This window comes from Sturnira hondurensis, unplaced genomic scaffold (genome assembly GCF_014824575.4).
Source record: "Sturnira hondurensis isolate 20B ecotype Veracruz unplaced genomic scaffold, ASM1482457v3 Scaffold0001221, whole genome shotgun sequence".
Classification (NCBI taxonomy): Eukaryota; Metazoa; Chordata; class Mammalia; order Chiroptera; family Phyllostomidae; genus Sturnira; species Sturnira hondurensis.
In genome coordinates, this window is record NW_028073852.1 from 2,469,267 (window position 1) to 2,488,155 (window position 18,889).

Genomic DNA, 18,889 nt, shown 5'->3' on the forward strand with positions numbered 1-18,889 from the left:
GGCCCGCAGGACCGGGGCGCAGGGGGGCGCAAGGAACGGGCCGGTGCGGCGTCCCTGTACCCTGGCCACAGGCCCACACCGCTCCCTCGTCCGACAGGATCATTACGACTGGGGTTTGCGGGCCATCAAGTCGGTGCTCGTGGTGGCCGGCTCCCTGAAGAGGGGCGACCCCAGCCGGGCGGAGGACCAGGTGCTCATGCGGGCGCTGCGGGACTTCAACATCCCCAAGATCGTGACCGACGACCTGCCCGTGTTCATGGGGCTGATCGGCGACCTCTTCCCAGCCCTGGATGTGCCACGGAAGCGGGACCTGAACTTCGAGAAGGTGGGTCCTGTGGGGCCGGGAGTCTGGTCGGGGGGCCCAGCGCATCCGAGCTTCCTGCCTGCCCGAGACCTTTGTTCCTGCCTCGGGTCAGGTGGGCACCTGCGTGGCAGGTGCCGTGCTGGGGGAGGTGGCCAGGCCATCCGGTCCGCAATGCTCACACACCGTGACTCCCTGCAGGCCCCGGCTGCCCCTCCAGGCCTGGCCTGCCCTGTCTCCGTGCAGGGGGTCTCAGGTGGAACTCAGGGGCGGCAGGCAAGCCTGTGGCCCTCTCAGCAGCCTCAGCGGTGCAACATTACAAGCACCCTCCCGGGAGGGTCACGACTCCCCGACTCCGGGCAAGGGCTCCCCTCCCTGGAACTCGGCCCGTTCTGCCCACGCCCCCGGCCTGCAGATCATCAAGCAGAGCATCGTGGAGCTCCGGCTGCAGGCGGAGGACAGCTTCGTGCTGAAGGTGGTGCAGCTGGAGGAGCTGCTGCAAGTGCGCCACTCGGTGTTCGTCATCGGGAACGCGGGCAGCGGCAAGTCTCAGGCACGGCACCGTGGCGTCCCGGCACTGTGGGGCGGGGCCGCGGGGGGGCTGCCCTCTGTCACCCGCCCCCAGCCCAGGGTGTCCTGGAAGCACCCCCCAGCGCACCCCCGAAACGCATCCTGGACCAGGCGGGAAGCTATGACGTGGGGGAGGGAGGAGGCAAGGAGTTGCCACGGGAGCCTGGTCCCATGAAAGGGGCCCTTCGTGCAGGCTCACCTGCCTCCCGGGGGCAGCCTCCCACCCCCCCCCTGCTGCCTGCTGCCCCAGCCCGGGGTGCGGTGGAAGCAGAGGGCAGGCAGCCAGTGTCCAGCCGGACGCCCCTGGGACAGACTCCTGTGCTCTTAGCGAAGGTTGTCTCCGAGGCAGGACATGAGGGTGCTCGCAGCAAGCTGCTGTTGTAACAGGCAGACTCTGCGTGACCCCAGTTTACTGAAAAGGAACATACATACCACAGATGACACGGCTTCAAATGGAATGAACAGCCTTCTTCTTTGAGGAATTAGGGGTTGCTTTGTCCCACAAATAATTTTTTTTTCAGTGAGCGTAGGTTGCTTTTTAAAAAAAATTTACTTTGGCGTGAGAAAGAAAGAAGGAAACTTGGATTCAATGCTCCACTTATTCATGTGTTCTTTGGATGATTCTTATTTGTGCTGTGACCGGGGACTGAACCGGCAACCTTGGAGTATCGGGACGATGCTGTAACCGACTGAGCCACCCAGCCAGGGCCAAGCAGGGATTGCTTGTAGCATCCGGAAGCTCCTGTGACCTTCCGAGGCCCTTGCGTGGCGTCAGGGCCAGCGGCTCCGTGCCGTCTACAGACAGGAACAATCACAGCATGGTTGCCATTCCCATGTCCTCATCCAGGGGATGCCAACACCCCCAGCGTGTCACCAAAGCCAAACACCCCAGGGCAGGGGGTCTAGGTTTCGGGTTCACACGGGGGCCCCTCCCCCGCGTGGGCACTGCCCCACAGCCCTGTCCTCAGGGACCCCGTCTGTGCCCAGGTCCTCAAGTCTCTCAACAAGACTTACCAGAACCTGAAGAGGAAGCCGGTCACCGTGGACCTGGACCCCAAGGCCGTCACCTGCGACGAGCTCTTCGGAATCATCAACCCGGCGACCAGGGAGTGGAAAGACGGTAACAGAGGCAGGGCCAGGAGGGGCTGCACGGGGGCACGGGGGCACCTGTGGGTGGCCCAGGCTGCTTACCAGGCCCCCGCAGTGAGTGTGTGGGAGACACATCACCATGCCCAGCAGGCCCCCAGGAACGCAGGCCTGGGCACCCCCCACACGTGGTGCATGACGACGGTCCTCAGTGAGAGCCTCGAGGCCGGGTTGGGCCTGGTGCGATGCCCATGGAGGGCGGGTCCCAAAGCGCTGGACCAGCACCGCTGCTGCCTGTTGGGGGCCCCGCCCTCACCCCCTACAGCTCCGGGGCGTAGCCCAGCCCCCACTTCCTCTCTACCCCTCTCCCAGTTTCTCTCTGTGACTAGATCCCCCATCCTGTTGTGTGTGTGTGTGTGTGTGTGTGTGTGTGTGTCTTGTGCGTCTCCCCGACTAGGACCCACTCCACAGGGTGGGCAGAGCTCCCACTGGCCTCAAGGCCATGTGCGAGCCTGGCACTCGGAGCACTTGGCCCTCCTCAGATGATGAGTGAGTGAGTGAATGTGTGAGTGAGTGAGTGCGTGAGTGAGTGCGTGAGTGAGTGAGTGCATGAGTGAGTGAGTGAATGAGTGAGTGAGGGGTGAGTGAATGAGTGAGTGAGTGAGTGAATGTGTGAGTGAGTGAGTGAATGCGTGAATGAGTGAGTGAACGCCTGTGTGAGCAAAGAAATGAGCGAGTGCGTGAGTGAAATAGGTCGTGAATGAGTGAGGCGTGCTGAGCAGGGCCTGGGGATCCACACGGGGTTGGATCCTGAAGAAATGAACCAGACCAGAGAGGATGGAGGAGGGTAGGGTCAGAGGAGGGCCTGAGGCGGGGGTAAAAGAGGGTCCTTAGGGTCAAGAAGGGCAGGAAATAAGCTCAGCCATGCCCTCTCTGAGGCCCTCCCCTGTCCTTGAGGCAGGGGACAGGCCACGTGCAGGACAAGGAGGCAAAGGTTAGGCCTGCTGGGGACTGGAGGGGCAGGGTGGTCTCAGCCCCTGTGGTCTCCAGGAGCACCAGCCCTGCTCACACCTGCTCACACCAGCCCCACTCACACCGGCCCGCTCACTCACAGGCCTGTTCTCCACCATAATGCGGGACCTGGCCAACATCACGCACGACGGCCCCAAGTGGATTGTCCTGGACGGGGACATTGACCCCATGTGGATCGAATCTCTCAACACCGTCATGGATGACAACAAGGTTCGAGGGGACCCGGGTTTCACAACTGACCCCCCAGAGCCACAGTAGCTGAGGGGCGTGGGCAGTGCCCCCCTCGCAACCTGCCGCACACAACAGGCAGAACACGCCACAGGCTGCGGCTTGGGGTGTGGCCTGCCTGGGGCTCCACACAACGTTGCCAACCAGGGGGAGTCCCGTGTCACAGGAGGCGACCTCTCCGGACCCGGCCCCCGTGCCCCCCATCGTGGGCACTTTTTGGAAACAGTGCGGGTGGAGGGTGCAGACAGGGAGACATTGTGGTCTGGTCCCACACAACACAGTGTGGGAAGGACAGCTGACATCTTGGGAGGAAGAACTTTCTGGAAGCGGCTTAAGAAAATGAGTCTTGAGTCCTGTGGAGGAGGGAACTCCGTAATTCTGGGGGATGGGGGTGGTCAACGCAGATTCAATACAATAGGGAGGCCCCACACGGCACCCGGACACCCACGCCCCACAGCCTCACACTGTCCCGGGCGGGGCTGGTGTCCAGGGCACGGAGAAACGCTGGGTTGGAGGCGCTGTTGGCAGAGGGGGCGGCACAGTGCGGGGGTCTCCGGCTGCCTCCTTCCGGCTCTGAGACACGTCCCTGTGGCGTGTCGCCGCAATGATGGTGTGCGAGCCGCTGACAGCCCACGGGCCCGGCCCACCCCAGGTCCTCACCCTGGCCAGCAACGAGCGGATCCCGCTGAACCGCACCATGAGGCTGGTGTTCGAGATCAGCCACCTGCGGACGGCCACCCCGGCCACGGTCTCCAGAGCCGGGATCCTTTACATCAACCCCACGGACCTGGGCTGGAACCCGTGAGTGGGGCATTGGTTCTCCCGCCGCAGACCAGGGTGGAGAAAGACAGGCGTGGTGGCGTGTCAGGGGGACGCAGGCACACGTGTGCTCGGGCACAGGGGCTGCCCCAGCCCTGTCCTCGGATCTTCCTATGCTCTGCATGGCCAGGCAGGGGCTCCGGAATCACACGGGGGTGCCCAGAGGTGGGCGCCACGGGGGAGGGACACCGGGCAGAGCCAACGCAGCGGTCGGTCCTCACCTGGTAGCGCCCCCACCGTCCCCAGGGTGGTGAGCAGCTGGATCGAGAGGCGCAAGGTGCAGTCGGAAAAGGCCAACCTGATGATCCTCTTTGACAAGTACCTGCCGCTGTGCCTGGACAAGCTGCGCTTCGGCTTCAAGAGGATCACGCCGGTGCCCGAGGTCACGGTCATCCAGACCATCCTGTACCTGCTCGAGTGCCTGCTCACGGAGAAGAACGCGCCGCCCGACTCCCCCAAGGAGCTGTACGAGCTCTACTTCGTGTTCGCCTGCTTCTGGGCCTTCGGGGGCGCCATGTTCCAGGACCAGGTGGGCGCCGGCCCGGGGCGGCCCGCCGCGCGGCCCGGGTCTCCCCGCGCTCCGTTCACCGTTGCGCCGTTTTGCAGCTTGTAGACTATCGAGTCGAGTTCAGCAAGTGGTGGGTGAACGAGTTCAAGACCATCAAGCTGCCCTCGCAGGGCACCGTCTTCGATTACTACTTGGACCCCGAGTCCAAAAAGTTCCTGCCCTGGACCGAGAAAGTGCCGGCCTTTGAGCTAGACCCCGACGCCCCCCTGCAGGTGACCGCCCCGGAGGGGAGACCGGTCACTGGCGGTGTGGGGGTGGGGGCCAGTGCCCCAGCTGCGCCTGGGAACGGGACCTCCGGTCGCAGGTGGTCTCCTAAGTGAGACTGGGGGACTCAACAAACCACTTGGGTGTGGGAGCCGGTCAGAGGTGGAGACCTCCGGCGTGCCTGAGGGTCACCGCGCCTCCCGCCCCCCCATCCTCTGCGTCCCCCCCACTGCAGGCTTCTCTGGTGCACACCACGGAGACCATCCGCATCCGCTTCTTCATGGACCTGCTCATGGGGAAGGCGAGGCCAGTGATGCTGGTGGGCAATGCGGGGACGGGCAAGTCCGTGCTGATGGGGGACAAGCTGGAGAGCCTGAGCACGGACGACTACCTGGTGCAGGCTGTGCCCTTCAACTTCTACACGACCTCGGCCATGCTGCAGGGTGCGGCCGCCTCCCCACGCACACATTCCCCTTCCTTTCTCCCACAGACCCAGAGACTTGCTTCTTCATCTCCCCACCCCCACCCGCTGGCCCCCACCCCCAGAGTAGGGGGCACAGAGTGGAACCAGGACCCCTTTGCGCAGTGCCCCCAGGCAGCTCCCATAGGGCGCTCCTGTCGCAGCTGCTCTGGGGGTGCCCCCGAGGCTGACGGGGCCCAAGGTCTCCTCAGCCCCTGCCGCCCACCCATGAGGTCCACCTCTGTCCCCTTTGTCTGGGGGTAGACGTCCCCTCCAGGGCCCACTCCCTGGGCCCCAGCATCCAGTGCTGGGGACTCTGGGCTCACAGGGCCTCCTGCTGAATCTGCTGCTCACTGGTGCCCTTCCCCAAGGGGTCCTCGAGAAGCCCCTGGAGAAGAAATCGGGGAGAAACTATGGGCCTCCGGGCACGAAGAAGCTGATCTACTTCATCGACGACATGAACATGCCCGAGGTGGACAAGTACGGGACCGTGGCCCCACATACCCTCATCCGACAGCACATGGACCACGGGCACTGGTGAGGAGGGCTGCTGGGGGCGGGGCTTCTGAGGGCCGGGCCGTGGTGGGCGGGGCTACAGTGAGGCGAGGAGTGGGGCAGGGCTGCGGTGGAGGCTTTTTCCTCTTCTGCCACAGGCTGGGCATTGCTGGGGTGAGGTGGGGGCTGGGGAGGGACCCCAGTGCCGGTGCCCCTGTACAGGTACGACCGGCAGAAGCTGACACTGAAGGACATCCACAACTGCCAGTACGTGGCCTGCATGAATCCCACCTCCGGGTCCTTCACCATCGACCCGAGACTTCAGGTGGGTGGTGGCAGACTCGGTCCTTAGCCGCCAGGGTGCGAGGGTCCCCTGGGAAAAGGAGAGGGCACGCCTCGATGGGGACGTGGAGACTGCAGGCGGACTTTCCCTGGCGGCCTCCCTAACATTTCAGAGCGTCCCAGGGGCCGGGGGTGTCGCAAGGCAGCCAGCCAGGCCCTGGGACCCCGCAGGGCCGGCAGACTTAGCAAATGCAAACACGGGTACGCTGTCAAATCCGGGCCTCAGGTGAACCGTAGTTTTTCTTGAGAGCGTGAAGTAAAGGAGGTTGTTCCAGAAACGGTCCATATGCTTCCTGGCCACGCCCACAAGACAGCGGGCCATGAGGACAGGGTCTCCTCCCTCGGGAGGCGGCTGGACCCCAAGCCGTCCCCGAGAGCGGCCTGACGCAGGGTCGCGCTTGTCTCGGGCAGCGTCACTTCTGTGTCTTTGCCGTGAGCTTCCCGGGCCAGGAGGCCCTTGTGACCATCTACAGCACCATCCTGTCCCAGCACCTGGCCTACCGCTCGGCCCCCACCGTGGTCCAGAGGATGAGCGGCCAGCTGGTGAACTCGGCCCTGGGTAAGCGGGCCCTGCTCCCACTGAGAGACCCTGCTGTTTTAAGGGGCTGATGGCTGCTTCCTATTTCCCCTGGTTAATATTTTGTTTTCGCTTTCTGCTTCGACGGGAGACGTGGTGAAATCCAGTCGCTGGAGGGGGCGCAGCGGGTGGGGCGCCCAGTGTACGGAGACGGTTTGCCAGCGTTCTCCCTCCTCGGCGCTGCAGCTTCCTCACTTACAGCGTCACCGGCTCAGAGTCCCTTTGCTTCAGACACTGGGCCTTCAGCCTTGCCCTTGCCAAGGCCACGGAGAGGCCACGGAGAGGCCACGGAGAGGCCACGAGGGTCAATGTCTTCTCCCACCACAGCCCTGCACCAGAAAGTCACGGCGACGTTTCTTCCGACGGCCATTAAGTTTCATTACATCTTCAACCTCAGGGACCTCTCCAACATTTTCCAGGTAACCGAGCCTTCAGCTCCACGCCGTGCCGCCTCCTGGCCCAGCGCCCGACCCACGGGGGGTTCTGCTGCTCCGCGGCTCTTGGGAGCGAAACAGAGGGACCTCGGGACTGATGGTGGTGGTGGTGATGGTGGTGGCGATGGTGGTGTTGCAGTGATGGTGATGATGTGGCGGTGGAGGTGATGTTAGCCATGGTGACGATGGTGGTGATGGTGACGTTAGTGGCGATGGAGGTGATGGTGGCGGTGGTGGTGATGATGTAATAATGGCGACACAGCGATGATGGTGGTGTGATGTGATGCTGAGGGTCGTGGGGATGGTACTGATAGTGTTGGCTCTCATTTACTGACTGGTCTGAGCCTGGCCACCTACACCCGTTTCCCCCTGCACACAACATGCGATGCTCTCGCCCCCCCCACGGGACAGGAGGAGAGTCTAAGGCGCAGGGCGGTTGGGTCCTGCCCGTCCCCTCTCCCTCCCGTGTCAGCTCAGGTGTGCGCTCTCCTCCTCCTCCCATGCCCTCCGTCAGCTGCCCCTGTGGACATCATATACGATGTATAATTTACCTTGTTATTTTGCTCGCCTGGTTGCCTCTCCCACTAACACGTCTCCTCCGTGAAGGCAGGGTCTGTCTTGTGGGCACCGTGTGCTTGGAGCCCAGGAGAGCTCTGGAAAGAGCAGTCCCCCCATGAGCACCTACTGAGCTTGCCCAGGGCCCTTGGCCAGCAAACGGCTGAGCCGGAGCCAGGCAGGCGGCTGCAGGGCGTGCTCGTCCCCCACCGCCCGAGGCCCGCGGTGGTCTGGTCCCCCGTGGTGAGCCTCTCTCGTCCCTTCTTCACCGTCCAGCCCACTAGAGGCTGAAACCCTCAACCTTGTCTGGTGGGGAGGATTTCCCCACATCTCTCTGGCCACAGACCCGCCCTCCAGCCTCCAGGATTTGCGTGGTCTCGGCAGCCAGCGGCTTCCCTGGGCCTGGGGAGACACTGCACCGGCAGCCCCCGGCTCGGTCCCCGGGGAAGCACCCACCGTCTTGTTTCGGCCACGCACAGCACTAGGCCGGCTGACCTCCTGACGCTGTGGGGGGTGCTGACCGTCCTGTGCCCGGGGCAGGGGGTCTTGTTCTCCACAGCAGAGGTCTTGAAAACCCCGATGGACCTGGTCCGCCTCTGGCTGCATGAAGCCGAAAGGGTGTACGGGGACAAGATGGTCGATGAGAAAGACCAGGAAACTTTGCGCCGCGTCACCATTGCGTCCACCAAGAAATTCTTTGACGTGAGTCCAGCCACCGGGTCCTTCTGCTGAGCCCGGAAATGCCTCGAATGGGCAGAGTGCCAGGGGCCCGTGAGGACCTCCCCCCTCCTGGAAGAGCCCTCGGTGGGGATGGGAAGGGCCACGTTGGGTCCCCCTGAACAGCTCTGTCACTTGGGGGCACACCTGGGCGAGCAAGGAGGAACGGACCCCTCTGCAGGTCCGGGTGCGATGACCTTCCTCGTCCACTCGGGTGGAGAGAGGCCCCGCTCGGGCCTCGGGGCTCTTGCTGCTGTGTCTGGGGTGTTCTTGGTGCCTCTGCGTGTGCTTTGGTTTGGGTTTTCTCTGAATTCGGTGTTTTTGGACTATCAGTTTATTCCTTGTATATGGCCGATGGGCCATCCCGCCAGGGAATTTTGCCCAGCTGTCTGCAGGGCCGCTGGACACTGTGGCTTGGGCCCTCCTGCAGCACCGTGACGAGGTGTTAGGGCTGCGCGTCCAGGGCACGTCCACAGCGTGTCCCCGGCGTGTCCACGTGAGCCAGGGAGGCAAACGACAGAGGTCTCTTGTCCCCGCCCTGTAGGATCTCAGCGAGGAGCTTTTATTTGCCAGACCGAACATCTTCAGCCACTTCACCCAAGGGGTCGGGGATCCCAAGTACCTCCCGGTCACCGACGGGGCTCATCTGAACAAGCTGCTAGGGGAGGTCCTGGACAGTTACAACGAGGTCAACGCGGTCATGAACTTGGTGAGTGGGCGGCACCCCAGCCGACTGCACCAACACACTGCCTGGAGTCACAGGGCGCTCCAGGGCCTTGTGCCCGTGGCCAATGCTGCCTGCTGGCCGCAGGGCACGCTTTCCTCATCGGGGGGAGGGAGCCCGCCGCAGGTGGGAGGCTGAGGCGCGCCCGCCCCGCAGGTGTTGTTCGAAGACGCCGTGGCACACGTCTGCAGGATCAACCGCATCCTGGAGTCGCCCCGGGGCAACGCCCTGCTGGTGGGCGTGGGCGGCAGCGGCAAGCAGAGCCTCTCGCGCCTGGCCGCCTACATCAGTGCACTGGACGTCTTCCAGATCACCCTCAAGAAGGGCTACGGGGTCCTGGACCTCAAGGTGAGGGGGGTCGGGCTGTGGGGAAACGCCCACCCCGTTTCCAGAAGGCAGGCAGGCTGTCTCCGGCGGGTTCCGCACCTTGGAAAGTAAAGGCCAGGGGCCCGAGCCCCAGTGACGAAGGCGGAAGGACCTGTGGGTGCAGTTGAGCGGTAGGTCGGGGTCCGTAAAATCCCTGCAGACGGTGGCAGCCCAGGGATGGCTGTGGCCCCGTCGCTGGGCGGGGCTCTCCAGGTGGAGGAATTCGCCGCCGTCCCTCCCTAGTTGTCCAACCGCGAGCTCGGGATGCCGGCCGCTCCTAGAGTGAATGAGATAAACAGGAGCATGATCTTGCCCCCCGACCCCAGGACACGCCACTGAGGCTTCGCATCGACTTCTTCTTCCCGAACGTTTGCTCTCTCGGGAAGCCGCGCGCAAGTGAGACTCAGCTCTTCCGCAACGGGGTGTCACGCCGCCCCGGGTTAGGGCTGAAGGCGGTTTGTCCTCGCTGCGTGGGCACGCGTCTCTTTGCCTTGGCGCCAGGGCGGCTTCTGTGGGCCAGGGTGACGCCCGCCCAGGGGCCCCTCCCCACTGCACCGGCGGCTTTAGTGGGACACCTCTGGAGCCCGCACAGCGCGGCACCCTGGATCTTGCAGGGAGTGGGGGGACGCCTGTGAGCAGAGGCCCCCAGAAGGTCGACGGCGATGAGCTCATCCGTCCTCAGCCGGGCCGTCCCCGCAGTGCTGAGTGGGCAGTGCTGAGGGGGCAGTGCTGAGGGGGCAGTGCTGAGTGGGCAGTGCTGAGGGGGCAGTGCTGAGGGGGCAGTGCTGAGTGGGCAGTGCAGGGACAGCTACCTCTGCATGGGTCGTCCGATTGTCACTGTGCCCAGTGGATTCTACTCTCTTTTTATGTTTTTTGAAAGATTTTATTTATTTATTTTTAGAGAAAGGGGAAGGGAGAGAGAAAAAGAGGGAGAGAAACATCAATGCCTGGTTGCCTCTTACACATCCTTGCCCTGGGGACCCGGCCTGTAACCCAGGCGTGTGCCCTGGGAATTGAGCAGAGGACCCCGTGGTTCGCAGGCTGGCACTCAGTCCACTGAGCTACACCAGCCAGGGCTGAATTCTACTCTTCCCTTCCCTCAAGGGACCAGCCACCTGTGTTACCCGGTTCTCCCCATCGAAGTCTCTCTTCAATTCGCCGCATCGTATTGATTTGCTTTTCTGATTTCGACCTGCGTGTCTCTGTTCTTGCCCGGTTTTGCTCCTGGTGCCTGGCTTCCGCCGTCGCGGGTGCAGTGCCTCCTCCCCGGGCGGGAGCTGCGTCTGCTGCGGGCTCTGCCCCTCCCAGCTCACTCCCCCTGCGTCCTCGGCGGGCGGCTCTGCTCCGGTCCCCCCAGTTTCCATTCACTTAAGCAGCCTCTGTGGGTTCAGAGGTAAGCACAGAGACAGACTGGGGCGAGAGGCCCTCGCCTCCAGCAGGGGAAGGGGACTCCTGAGCTGCTGTGTAGTCGTAAGACATGTCACTGTGGCTCTGACAGTAGCGACAGAGGACGATGTTAACAGCGTGTGTGTGTCAGTGGTGGGACGTGTGTGTTCACCACTATGCAGGCCATGGGGCAGTAATGTGCAGGCCAGACCTTAACCTGCCGGTGCCCCTGAGGGGCAGAGAGGCAGCAGGGGAGGAGCTGGGATCCAACCCTGAGGGACCTCTTGGTCCCAAGGACACGAGAAACCATCAAGACGTTTGAGCAGAGGGGGCCAGACCCGGACCTCAGGGGAGGACAGTTCGATGACAGCAGAGAATGCTGCGGGGCTGGGAACCACAAGAGCTGGGGGCGGGGGCCTGCGGGGTGGGGTGGCGATCTCGGGACAGACCGAAGGGACTGGGAGAAGAGGAGGCCGTGGTGTAGAGCGGCTACACAGGCCGGGGCAGGACAGACGCCCCCGGGGGTGCAGCATGAGGGCCCTGGCACAGAGCCGTGGTCTGCAGCGACAAAGGTGTGAAGGGAAGGCCAGCGAGGGCTAAGCTTCAAGATGGAGGAGTTGGCCCCAAGGTCACGGCCACGAGGGTTCTAGGCAGGACAACGGGCACAGCTGAGGAGGGGCCCTGTGGTGGTGGCCCTAGCTCTCCTGGGGCAAGAGCAGGGGCAAGAGACGGAAGTGGCACAATCATGGAGTTCGGGGGAGAAGCCGCCACCAGGACCAAAGGAAGGCTGTTTCTCACACGTGAAGCCCCTCGACTCCATTCCCAGGACAGGAAGGGCCGTCAGTGCTGACGGGCCAGAACCGGCTGCACTGGCCCGGACGCAGCAGCAGCAGCAGCAGCCTCTCTGACCAGCGTCCCTGGCCTTGGCCAGTCTGACCGGATCCCGAGTCTGAACTGGGTGGACCTCGGCCGCTCTCTGTCGGCCCACCCCAGGCACCGGGGCGAAGCACCCTTGGCGGGTCCCGGACGGGGACACAGGCTGCTCTCTGCCTCCCTCTCCAGCAGCCCGCTCCTTCCTGCTCCCTGGGACGACTCGAGGCCCACGCGTGCCATCGACTCCCGAAGTCAGATACAGACCGCCAGTCCTGGCATGTCCAGCCTCCACCAGACGCACTCCACGCGGCTGTGAAATGAAGGAGGGGTCTGCTCCCCTCCAAGGCTCCGGCTTCGGGGGATGGGGGCGCGTCTGGGGTGTGGCCTCTGCTCTCAGAGCTCAGCACCGCCCTTGGAGGGGTTTCTTTTTAGTTTATCAAAAAAGCAGGAATTTGAGGCTGGCTCTGACCCCAGTCAACCCCAGCAGAGGGAGCTTGGCCATGTCTCTCTGAACTGAGAGGCATCAGCTCCACAGGGCAGATCTGAGCCCTTGGGACACCTATAATGGACAGTTTTAAAGTCTTTTTAACAATTCCAGAGGCCCGTAGTTCTCATAGAAAAATTAGGCATCATAGATAAGTGAATCCCCAATCCTTGAAAAGTCACCCTAACACATATATGACACTCAAACTTCAAATGTCTACTTACCATTTACACATGTATGTGGTGTGCATCTCAGAACCACAAGCTCTCCCGGCCCACTGCTCTGTGATACACTCTCTCTCCGTCCACTCTCCTCCTTCGAGTCCCCTTCCAGGCAGCCGGGCAAGGATTTGGTTCTCTCTTTAAACCCCGCCGTTGATGGAGGGGTCCCCATTTGTGTTGGGGGGCCTTGGAAAACCATTCTTTCCAGTGTTGAGTCTCCCAGTCCAAGCCTGTGGCCCACGTGTTTTGGGGGTCCTCTCTCAGGGTCTCCATTTAAAGCGTGGGTTCCCCCCTTTTCCGTGTGTGGTGAAACCCAGAGAACCCTCGATTTACCATCCTGACTGTTCAGCTCAGTGGCATTAGGTACCTTCACGCTGGTGTGCAGCTGACCGCCCCCTGCCGTCTCCAGAACGCTGTCATCGTCCCAAACCCACCCTGTGTCCCTGAACCAACAACTCCCCTCCCCCTGCCCCTGCCCCCACCCCTGGCACCCACTATCCTCTTCCTGTCTCTGGGGTGCCCCACACAGGTGGGACCATGTGGCATCTGTCCTTCAGAGGCTGGCCAATGTCACTCAGCGTAAGGTCCTCAAGGCCCATTCAGGGTCAGAATTTCCTTTGTTTTTAGGGTTGAATTCTGCCCCGCAGCGGGGCTGGCCCACCCTGTGTTTCCCCTGATGGGCACCCCCACGCAGGGCCGTAGGGACCAGCATCCCTGTGACGCGGGTGTTTCCCGCCCGAGGCTCCCGCCTCCCTCTACGGACCCTGCCGGGCTCTCACACTGTGCAGCGGGTGTCCCTTCCCAGGAGGCTGTGGGGATACTTCTGCATGAGCGTCTCCTGGGCACAGACGCTCGGCGTGTCTTCCCGGGTGCAGGCGGACCTGAACGCGCAGTACATCAAGGCGGCCGTGAAGAACGTGGCCTCCGTGTTCCTGATGACGGACTCCCAGGTGGCCGAGGAGCAGTTCCTGGTGCTGATCAACGACCTGCTGGCCTCGGGGGAGATCCCAGGGCTGTTCACGGAGGAGGAGGTGGAGAACATCATCTCCTCCATGCGGCCGCAGGTGAAGTCCCAGGGCGTGGTGGACACGAGAGAGGTGTGCTGGAAATTCTTCATTGAGAAAGTCCGCAGGCAGCTTAAGGTACAGTCTCCCTCTTCGTGGGGGCCCAGGGGCTCCGCCCGGTGCCCCGAGGCCTGTTGGGGCTCAGTCTTCAGTCTGGGTGCAGGCGGGGTCCATTTCCTCCCAGGATGTGAAAATCCGGTAGGAGGGGATGGACCGCGGGGCTGCCTGCTGGGAGGGGCCTTTTGGCCATTTTATGGCCCCGAGAAGTGTTTTACACACACACACACACACACACAGCAAGTCCACATAGATATAAGTACACCTTGACCTTCACCGTTCCCCTGAGGGGACGGAGGTGGAACTAGGCCGAGGCTCCTGTGAGGAGGGAGACCCTAGTCCTGCAAAGAGGCCACCCCCACAGACCTTCTGCAGCTCAGATCCCAGCAAGGCCCAGACTGTGTGGGGACAAGCCACGGCCCCCAGGGGCCCAGAGGGGGCTGCGTGTCCCTGGGGGGACCAGACCCGATAGAGGGAGTGCGTTCCTCCCTGATGCCGGGCCTCATTCACTCAGTGTGGACGCCCATTACCCATCTGTCTGTCCTTCATCCCGACTTTTTTGCCCCCTTGGAGAATTGTGTCATTTCAGGAGGGCCTGGGGCCAACCCCTGCACCCTGACATCTCTGGGCAGGGTCAGGGCATCAACCGAGCGTGGCCTGCCCTGTTGCTGAGGCAGCAGGTTAAACCCCGGGAACCCTGGTGCACCCCGAGGGCTCCTCCCTCCAACGGAGCCCCCTGCCGAGCCGCAGGACTCGGCCAGGCCTTGCCCCCCGTGAGAAGCTCCTCTGTGTCCCGCTTGCAGGTTATCCTGTGCTTCTCCCCCGTGGGCTCCGTCCTGCGTGTCCGGGCCAGAAAGTTCCCCGCTGTGGTCAACTGCACGGCCATCGACTGGTTCCACGAGTGGCCCCAAGATGCCCTGGTGTCTGTCAGCGCCCGCTTCCTGGAGGAGACCGAGGGGATCCAGGTGAGTCACTGGGGCCCGGCTCCCCCCTGCCCCGGCTATGCCGGCCTCGCCAGGTGGTCCCTGGACACTGAGCCCTGGCTGGGGTGGGACATGTGAGGCACTCACCTTGGGCACCAGATGTGATGGGGCGCCAGCACCCTCAGTGACTGAGATCAGTGGTGTTGCAATGCAATGTTTTCTAAAATCAGTATCAAGGCCAAAAAACTTACAGCAAAAGAAACTAAACCAGGATGGGGCTGCTGTTTGGCGGTGTCTTCTGGCTGTGCGGGGAGGGTCGTTTCCGTGAGCTGGGGGTCCAGCCCATGTGGCCACACCCCACAAGGCCGGTTCAGGGGGGCTGACACCAACGTCCCGCCAGATTGGGCAACTTGGGTTTTCCGTCCAGGTCTCTGTCTGGAGCAGCTCCTGGCAGTCGGGGCGGGGGGGGCGGGGGGGGCGGGGGGGTGGCGGCGTGTGCATTGCGATGAGCGACACAAGGAGCCGCCCAGCACAGCCCAGCCTCACCCGGCCCTGGCCGTCTCCAGGGCCGGACAAGGATGGGGGGCAGTGGGAGCCTGCCCTCCTTTCCTTCCACGGAGGCTTTCTTGGCTGAGAGGCAGTGCCCACACCCACTCCTTGACCTGGCTGCTGACCCAGCCAGTCTCCGCGCCCTGGGGCCGGTGTGAAGGATGGGCCTCCCCGGAGCCCCCAGCGCTCTGTCATCCTGTTTTGTTTTGCCCACAGATTCAGCTGTGTGGTAGGGTAAACCGAACCTGAGACTAACCTTTTCCCAAGTTTTTAATGCAGGGAGGGATCCCTGGCTGGCCGTCTTTGGAGCCGTCACTTGCGGGGTGGGGTATACCCAGGGATGCCGTGGTCACGGTGTTTCACTTCGGGCATGGAGGTGGGTGTCCAGCCCCAGGACGAGCCTGCTGGGATCTGGGCGTGGACCCACTGCTGGCACCAGCGAGGGCCGCTGGCCAGATGCCAAAGAAATGTGTGCTGGACACGTTTGCACATTAACCCGAGTGAAAACGAGTAACCCTTGGCTGACTCCCAGGCGAAGCTCCCAGTGCCTATCTCTGGGCAGGTGGGGTGGGCCCAGACGGTGGGGGACGTGACTGGGGTGTGGACGGTGGACGGAGGAGGCTGGTGAGAGGGTCACCACTAGCCTGGGCTCTGGCAGAGGAGAGGCCCCGTGCAAGCCCGCTGGACGACACAGGCCCTCGGTGCTCCCCCATGGACACAGGTGCGTGCATGTGTGTGACGCTGAGAGACGATGACAGTGACAAGCTCTGCTGTGTCCACACCCCTGCTGGCATCCCCAGCGCCCACAACATCCCCCACAGACCCGGCTGTGTCACACCTCATGGGACAGCGGACCTCAGGGAGAGAGGGAAGCTGCGCCTCGCTGATTCCCGGAGGCCAGAGCGGCCTCGTCCCTGGGCACCTCCGCAGGGCTGAGGGCGCTCCTGGCGGTGAACAGGCAACCAAGGGCCCGTGTTGCCTTTGCAGCCAGAGGTCAAGGGCTCCATCAGCCTGTTCATGGCCTACGTGCACACCACGGTCAACGAGATGTCCAAAGTGTACCTGGCCACCGAGAGGCGCTACAACTACACCACGCCCAAAACCTTCCTGGAGCAGATAAAACTCTACCAGAACCTGCTGACCAGGAAGAGAATGGAGCTGGTGGCCAAGATCGAGAGGCTGGAGAACGGGCTGATGAAGCTGCAGAGCACCGCCTCCCAGGTGAGGGGGGCCGAGAGGGTGGGAAGCGGGGGGAGGCAAGAGGCCAGCCCTGCAGGTTGCTTCCTTTTCCCTGAGGTGCCTTCCAGACCCACCCTGGGGCAGCACACCTTGGGGGGGGGGCACCTGCACCTGCCCAGCGGACTTCCTGTGGTAGAAACTGGAAGTGGGAGAGCACTCACCCCACCAGCCACCGTTTCCCAGCCCACCCTCCCGCTGCTCCAGGGCGGGGGCTCTTCTTGGCTCCTGGCTCCCTCTCCCGGCTGCCCCCCAGCCTCCCCAGAACCCCCGGAACCCTGACGCTGTTGACATTTTTTAATCAGGGGTCCTTGGATGTCAACTCCTTAAGCAAGAGGAGTATGTCTTATACTTGTGACCCTGGGTGTACACAGTTGGTGCTCAGTAAGTGCCTACCTGAGAGAACTGGAGAAGGTGCACCCACTTGTGTCCCAGGGAGCCGTGAGCACCTGCCGGGCCCGCAGCTCCACCGTGGCCCACGCAAAGGGAGGGCAGCGCCGGCCGGGCCTGAGCTCGCCCGCCTGCTGGTGTCTCCTCTCCCAGGTGGACGACCTCAAGGCCAAGCTGGCGATCCAGGAGGCTGAGCTGAAGCAGAAGAATGAGAACGCAGACAAGCTGATCCAGGTGGTGGGCGTGGAGACGGAGAAGGTCAGCAAGGAGAAGGCCATCGCCGACGAGGAAGAGGTCAAGGTGGAGGTCATCAACAAGGTGGGCAGCCCAGGAGGCCGGGGCACAGGCCGGGAGAGCTCCCCATCCAGGGGGACCACCCCGCCCCTGGAGGGAGGGCGTGCCGTCCGGAGCAGGGCCTCCCGCTCATAAGAGGCCTGTCCTTCAGAGAAATGTCCTCCTGGAGCCACGCCCCCCAGGCCGGGTGGCGGCATTGGTGGGAGCCAATAAGAAGTGCAGATTCTTGGGCCCAGCCCCGCTGGGTTGAATTGGGTCTGCGTAGTAACCAGCGTGGCGACCCCTGAGCCCGGCCAGGTTTGGGGATGCTGTCCCGCAGCAGCCCTGGTCCTCGGACTTGATGCACTGGAGCCCCACGAGGTTCCAGTGTTGCTGGGGGGGTGGACTCCTGGCTGGAGCTCGCTGTGGCTGTTGGTCTGGCTCCTCACCCCCGCCTCGCTGCGCAGCTGTGGGCCATCCATCCCAAGTCTGCATGAGCGTAGGAATTGGGGCGTCCCAGAGGCTGTCCACTGTCTCTTGAGAGGGAGGCAGATGAGGAGGTTGAGGCTGGGTGTGGTCGGCAAGACTCGGAACGAGCAAGTGACAGGGTCACACTCTGGACCAGGACCCGCGTCCGGCACCCTGAGCTCTGTGACCTGCCACCTGCCGTCTGGGCACCCACGTGTCCACGGCCCCCGAATCCGGAAACAGCCCCTGGAAACAGCTCCCGGGAAGGAGGCCAGTGCTCCCAGCGTGGTCGGCCGGCTGAGCGCCCTCCAGGCACCACCCCTTGCTCACACTCACGCCGTCCCTGAAGCAGACGGGCAACGGGGTTCTCCGGGAGGTTCTCTGCCCCATCGAGGACAGAACAGCGGGGACCTCTCGCAGCTGAATCTGTGGGCTGTCCCCACCCTCAGCGCCCAGCAAAGCCCCAGCCCCTCATCCCCCCACACCGGCCTCCTCATCGCTCTCTGGTGTCACGGGGGTGCTCTTTCTTGTTGACAGACACCAGGCTTCTACCGGCCTGTCTGCTTGGCACCCAAAGGCCTGGAGGGGCTCTTCCTGACCCACAGGGCAAATGAATGTGTGCTCGAATGAATGGGTACGTGCGTGGATGGGCGTGTGAATGAAGGAAGGAATTCGTGTGGAACTGAAGACACCCTGGCGCTCCCCAGGGGAGGGGAGCTGCACCCCCAAACTTTCCCGGGGGGCAGTGAGGCCTCACGGCCCAGGCTGCTCCGCGGGTTCCCCTGCAGCCAGGTGGAGCCGGCAGCAGGAACAGCTCCCCGTCTCGAACCCCGTCCGCCGTGGCAGGCTCACCGCCCTGAGTGTGGAGGGGCCAGGGCCACTCAGGCAGGGAGGAGAAGGGCGTCCCCGCCTCCCAGCCCTCCTGGCTCCCCTGAGCACTGCCCCCACACACGGCCACCACCCAGGCAGACCCCCCTCGGTGATGGTTCCTGCCTGGCTTCCTTCCAGAACGTCACTGAGAAACAAAAGGCTTGTGAAACAGACCTGGCCAAGGCCGAGCCGGCCCTGCTGGCTGCGCAGGAGGCACTGGACACCCTGAACAAGGTCAGCGAAGAGCGAGAAAGGAACGGGGACCGTGGCCGCGGGTCCCTGGGGGCTCGTTTGTGGCGGGTTCCCTGGGACTGTCACTGGGGTGCCCAGGGCCCCCTCCCAGGTCTGTGGCACCTGCCGTTTGCAGAACAACCTGACAGAGCTGAAGTCCTTCGGGTCCCCCCCGGACGCCGTGGTCAACGTCACGGCCGCCGTCATGATTCTGACCGCCCCCGGGGGCAAGATCCCCAAGGACAAGAGCTGGAAGGCCGCGAAGATGATGATGGGCAAGGTGGACACATTCCTGGACTCGCTGAAGAAGTTCGACAAGGAGCACATCCCCGAGGCCTGCCTGAAGGCGTTCAAGTGNGGCCCCCTCCCAGGTCTGTGGCACCTGC

At 63.3% G+C, this 18,889-nt stretch overlaps 1 protein-coding gene across 1 annotated transcript in view; it reads left to right on the forward strand.

The window, feature by feature from the left end:
* The window catches only part of DNAH17 (dynein axonemal heavy chain 17), an 84,036-nt gene that overhangs the window by 38,523 nt on the left and 26,624 nt on the right, over positions 1–18,889 (forward strand). Inside the window, exons 39-59 of the mRNA XM_037064365.1 lie at positions 98–325; positions 717–854; positions 1,859–1,991; positions 3,072–3,199; positions 3,870–4,018; positions 4,283–4,565; positions 4,643–4,816; positions 5,044–5,251; positions 5,640–5,805; positions 5,986–6,088; positions 6,517–6,664; positions 7,010–7,101; positions 8,212–8,373; positions 8,933–9,097; positions 9,269–9,460; positions 13,318–13,584; positions 14,367–14,528; positions 16,023–16,256; positions 16,815–16,979; positions 18,411–18,506; positions 18,640–18,857. Of these exons, the coding sequence (XP_036920260.1) occupies positions 98–325; positions 717–854; positions 1,859–1,991; positions 3,072–3,199; positions 3,870–4,018; positions 4,283–4,565; positions 4,643–4,816; positions 5,044–5,251; positions 5,640–5,805; positions 5,986–6,088; positions 6,517–6,664; positions 7,010–7,101; positions 8,212–8,373; positions 8,933–9,097; positions 9,269–9,460; positions 13,318–13,584; positions 14,367–14,528; positions 16,023–16,256; positions 16,815–16,979; positions 18,411–18,506; positions 18,640–18,857 (3,611 nt within the window). The remainder of the gene's footprint in view (positions 1–97; positions 326–716; positions 855–1,858; positions 1,992–3,071; positions 3,200–3,869; positions 4,019–4,282; positions 4,566–4,642; positions 4,817–5,043; positions 5,252–5,639; positions 5,806–5,985; positions 6,089–6,516; positions 6,665–7,009; positions 7,102–8,211; positions 8,374–8,932; positions 9,098–9,268; positions 9,461–13,317; positions 13,585–14,366; positions 14,529–16,022; positions 16,257–16,814; positions 16,980–18,410; positions 18,507–18,639; positions 18,858–18,889) is intronic.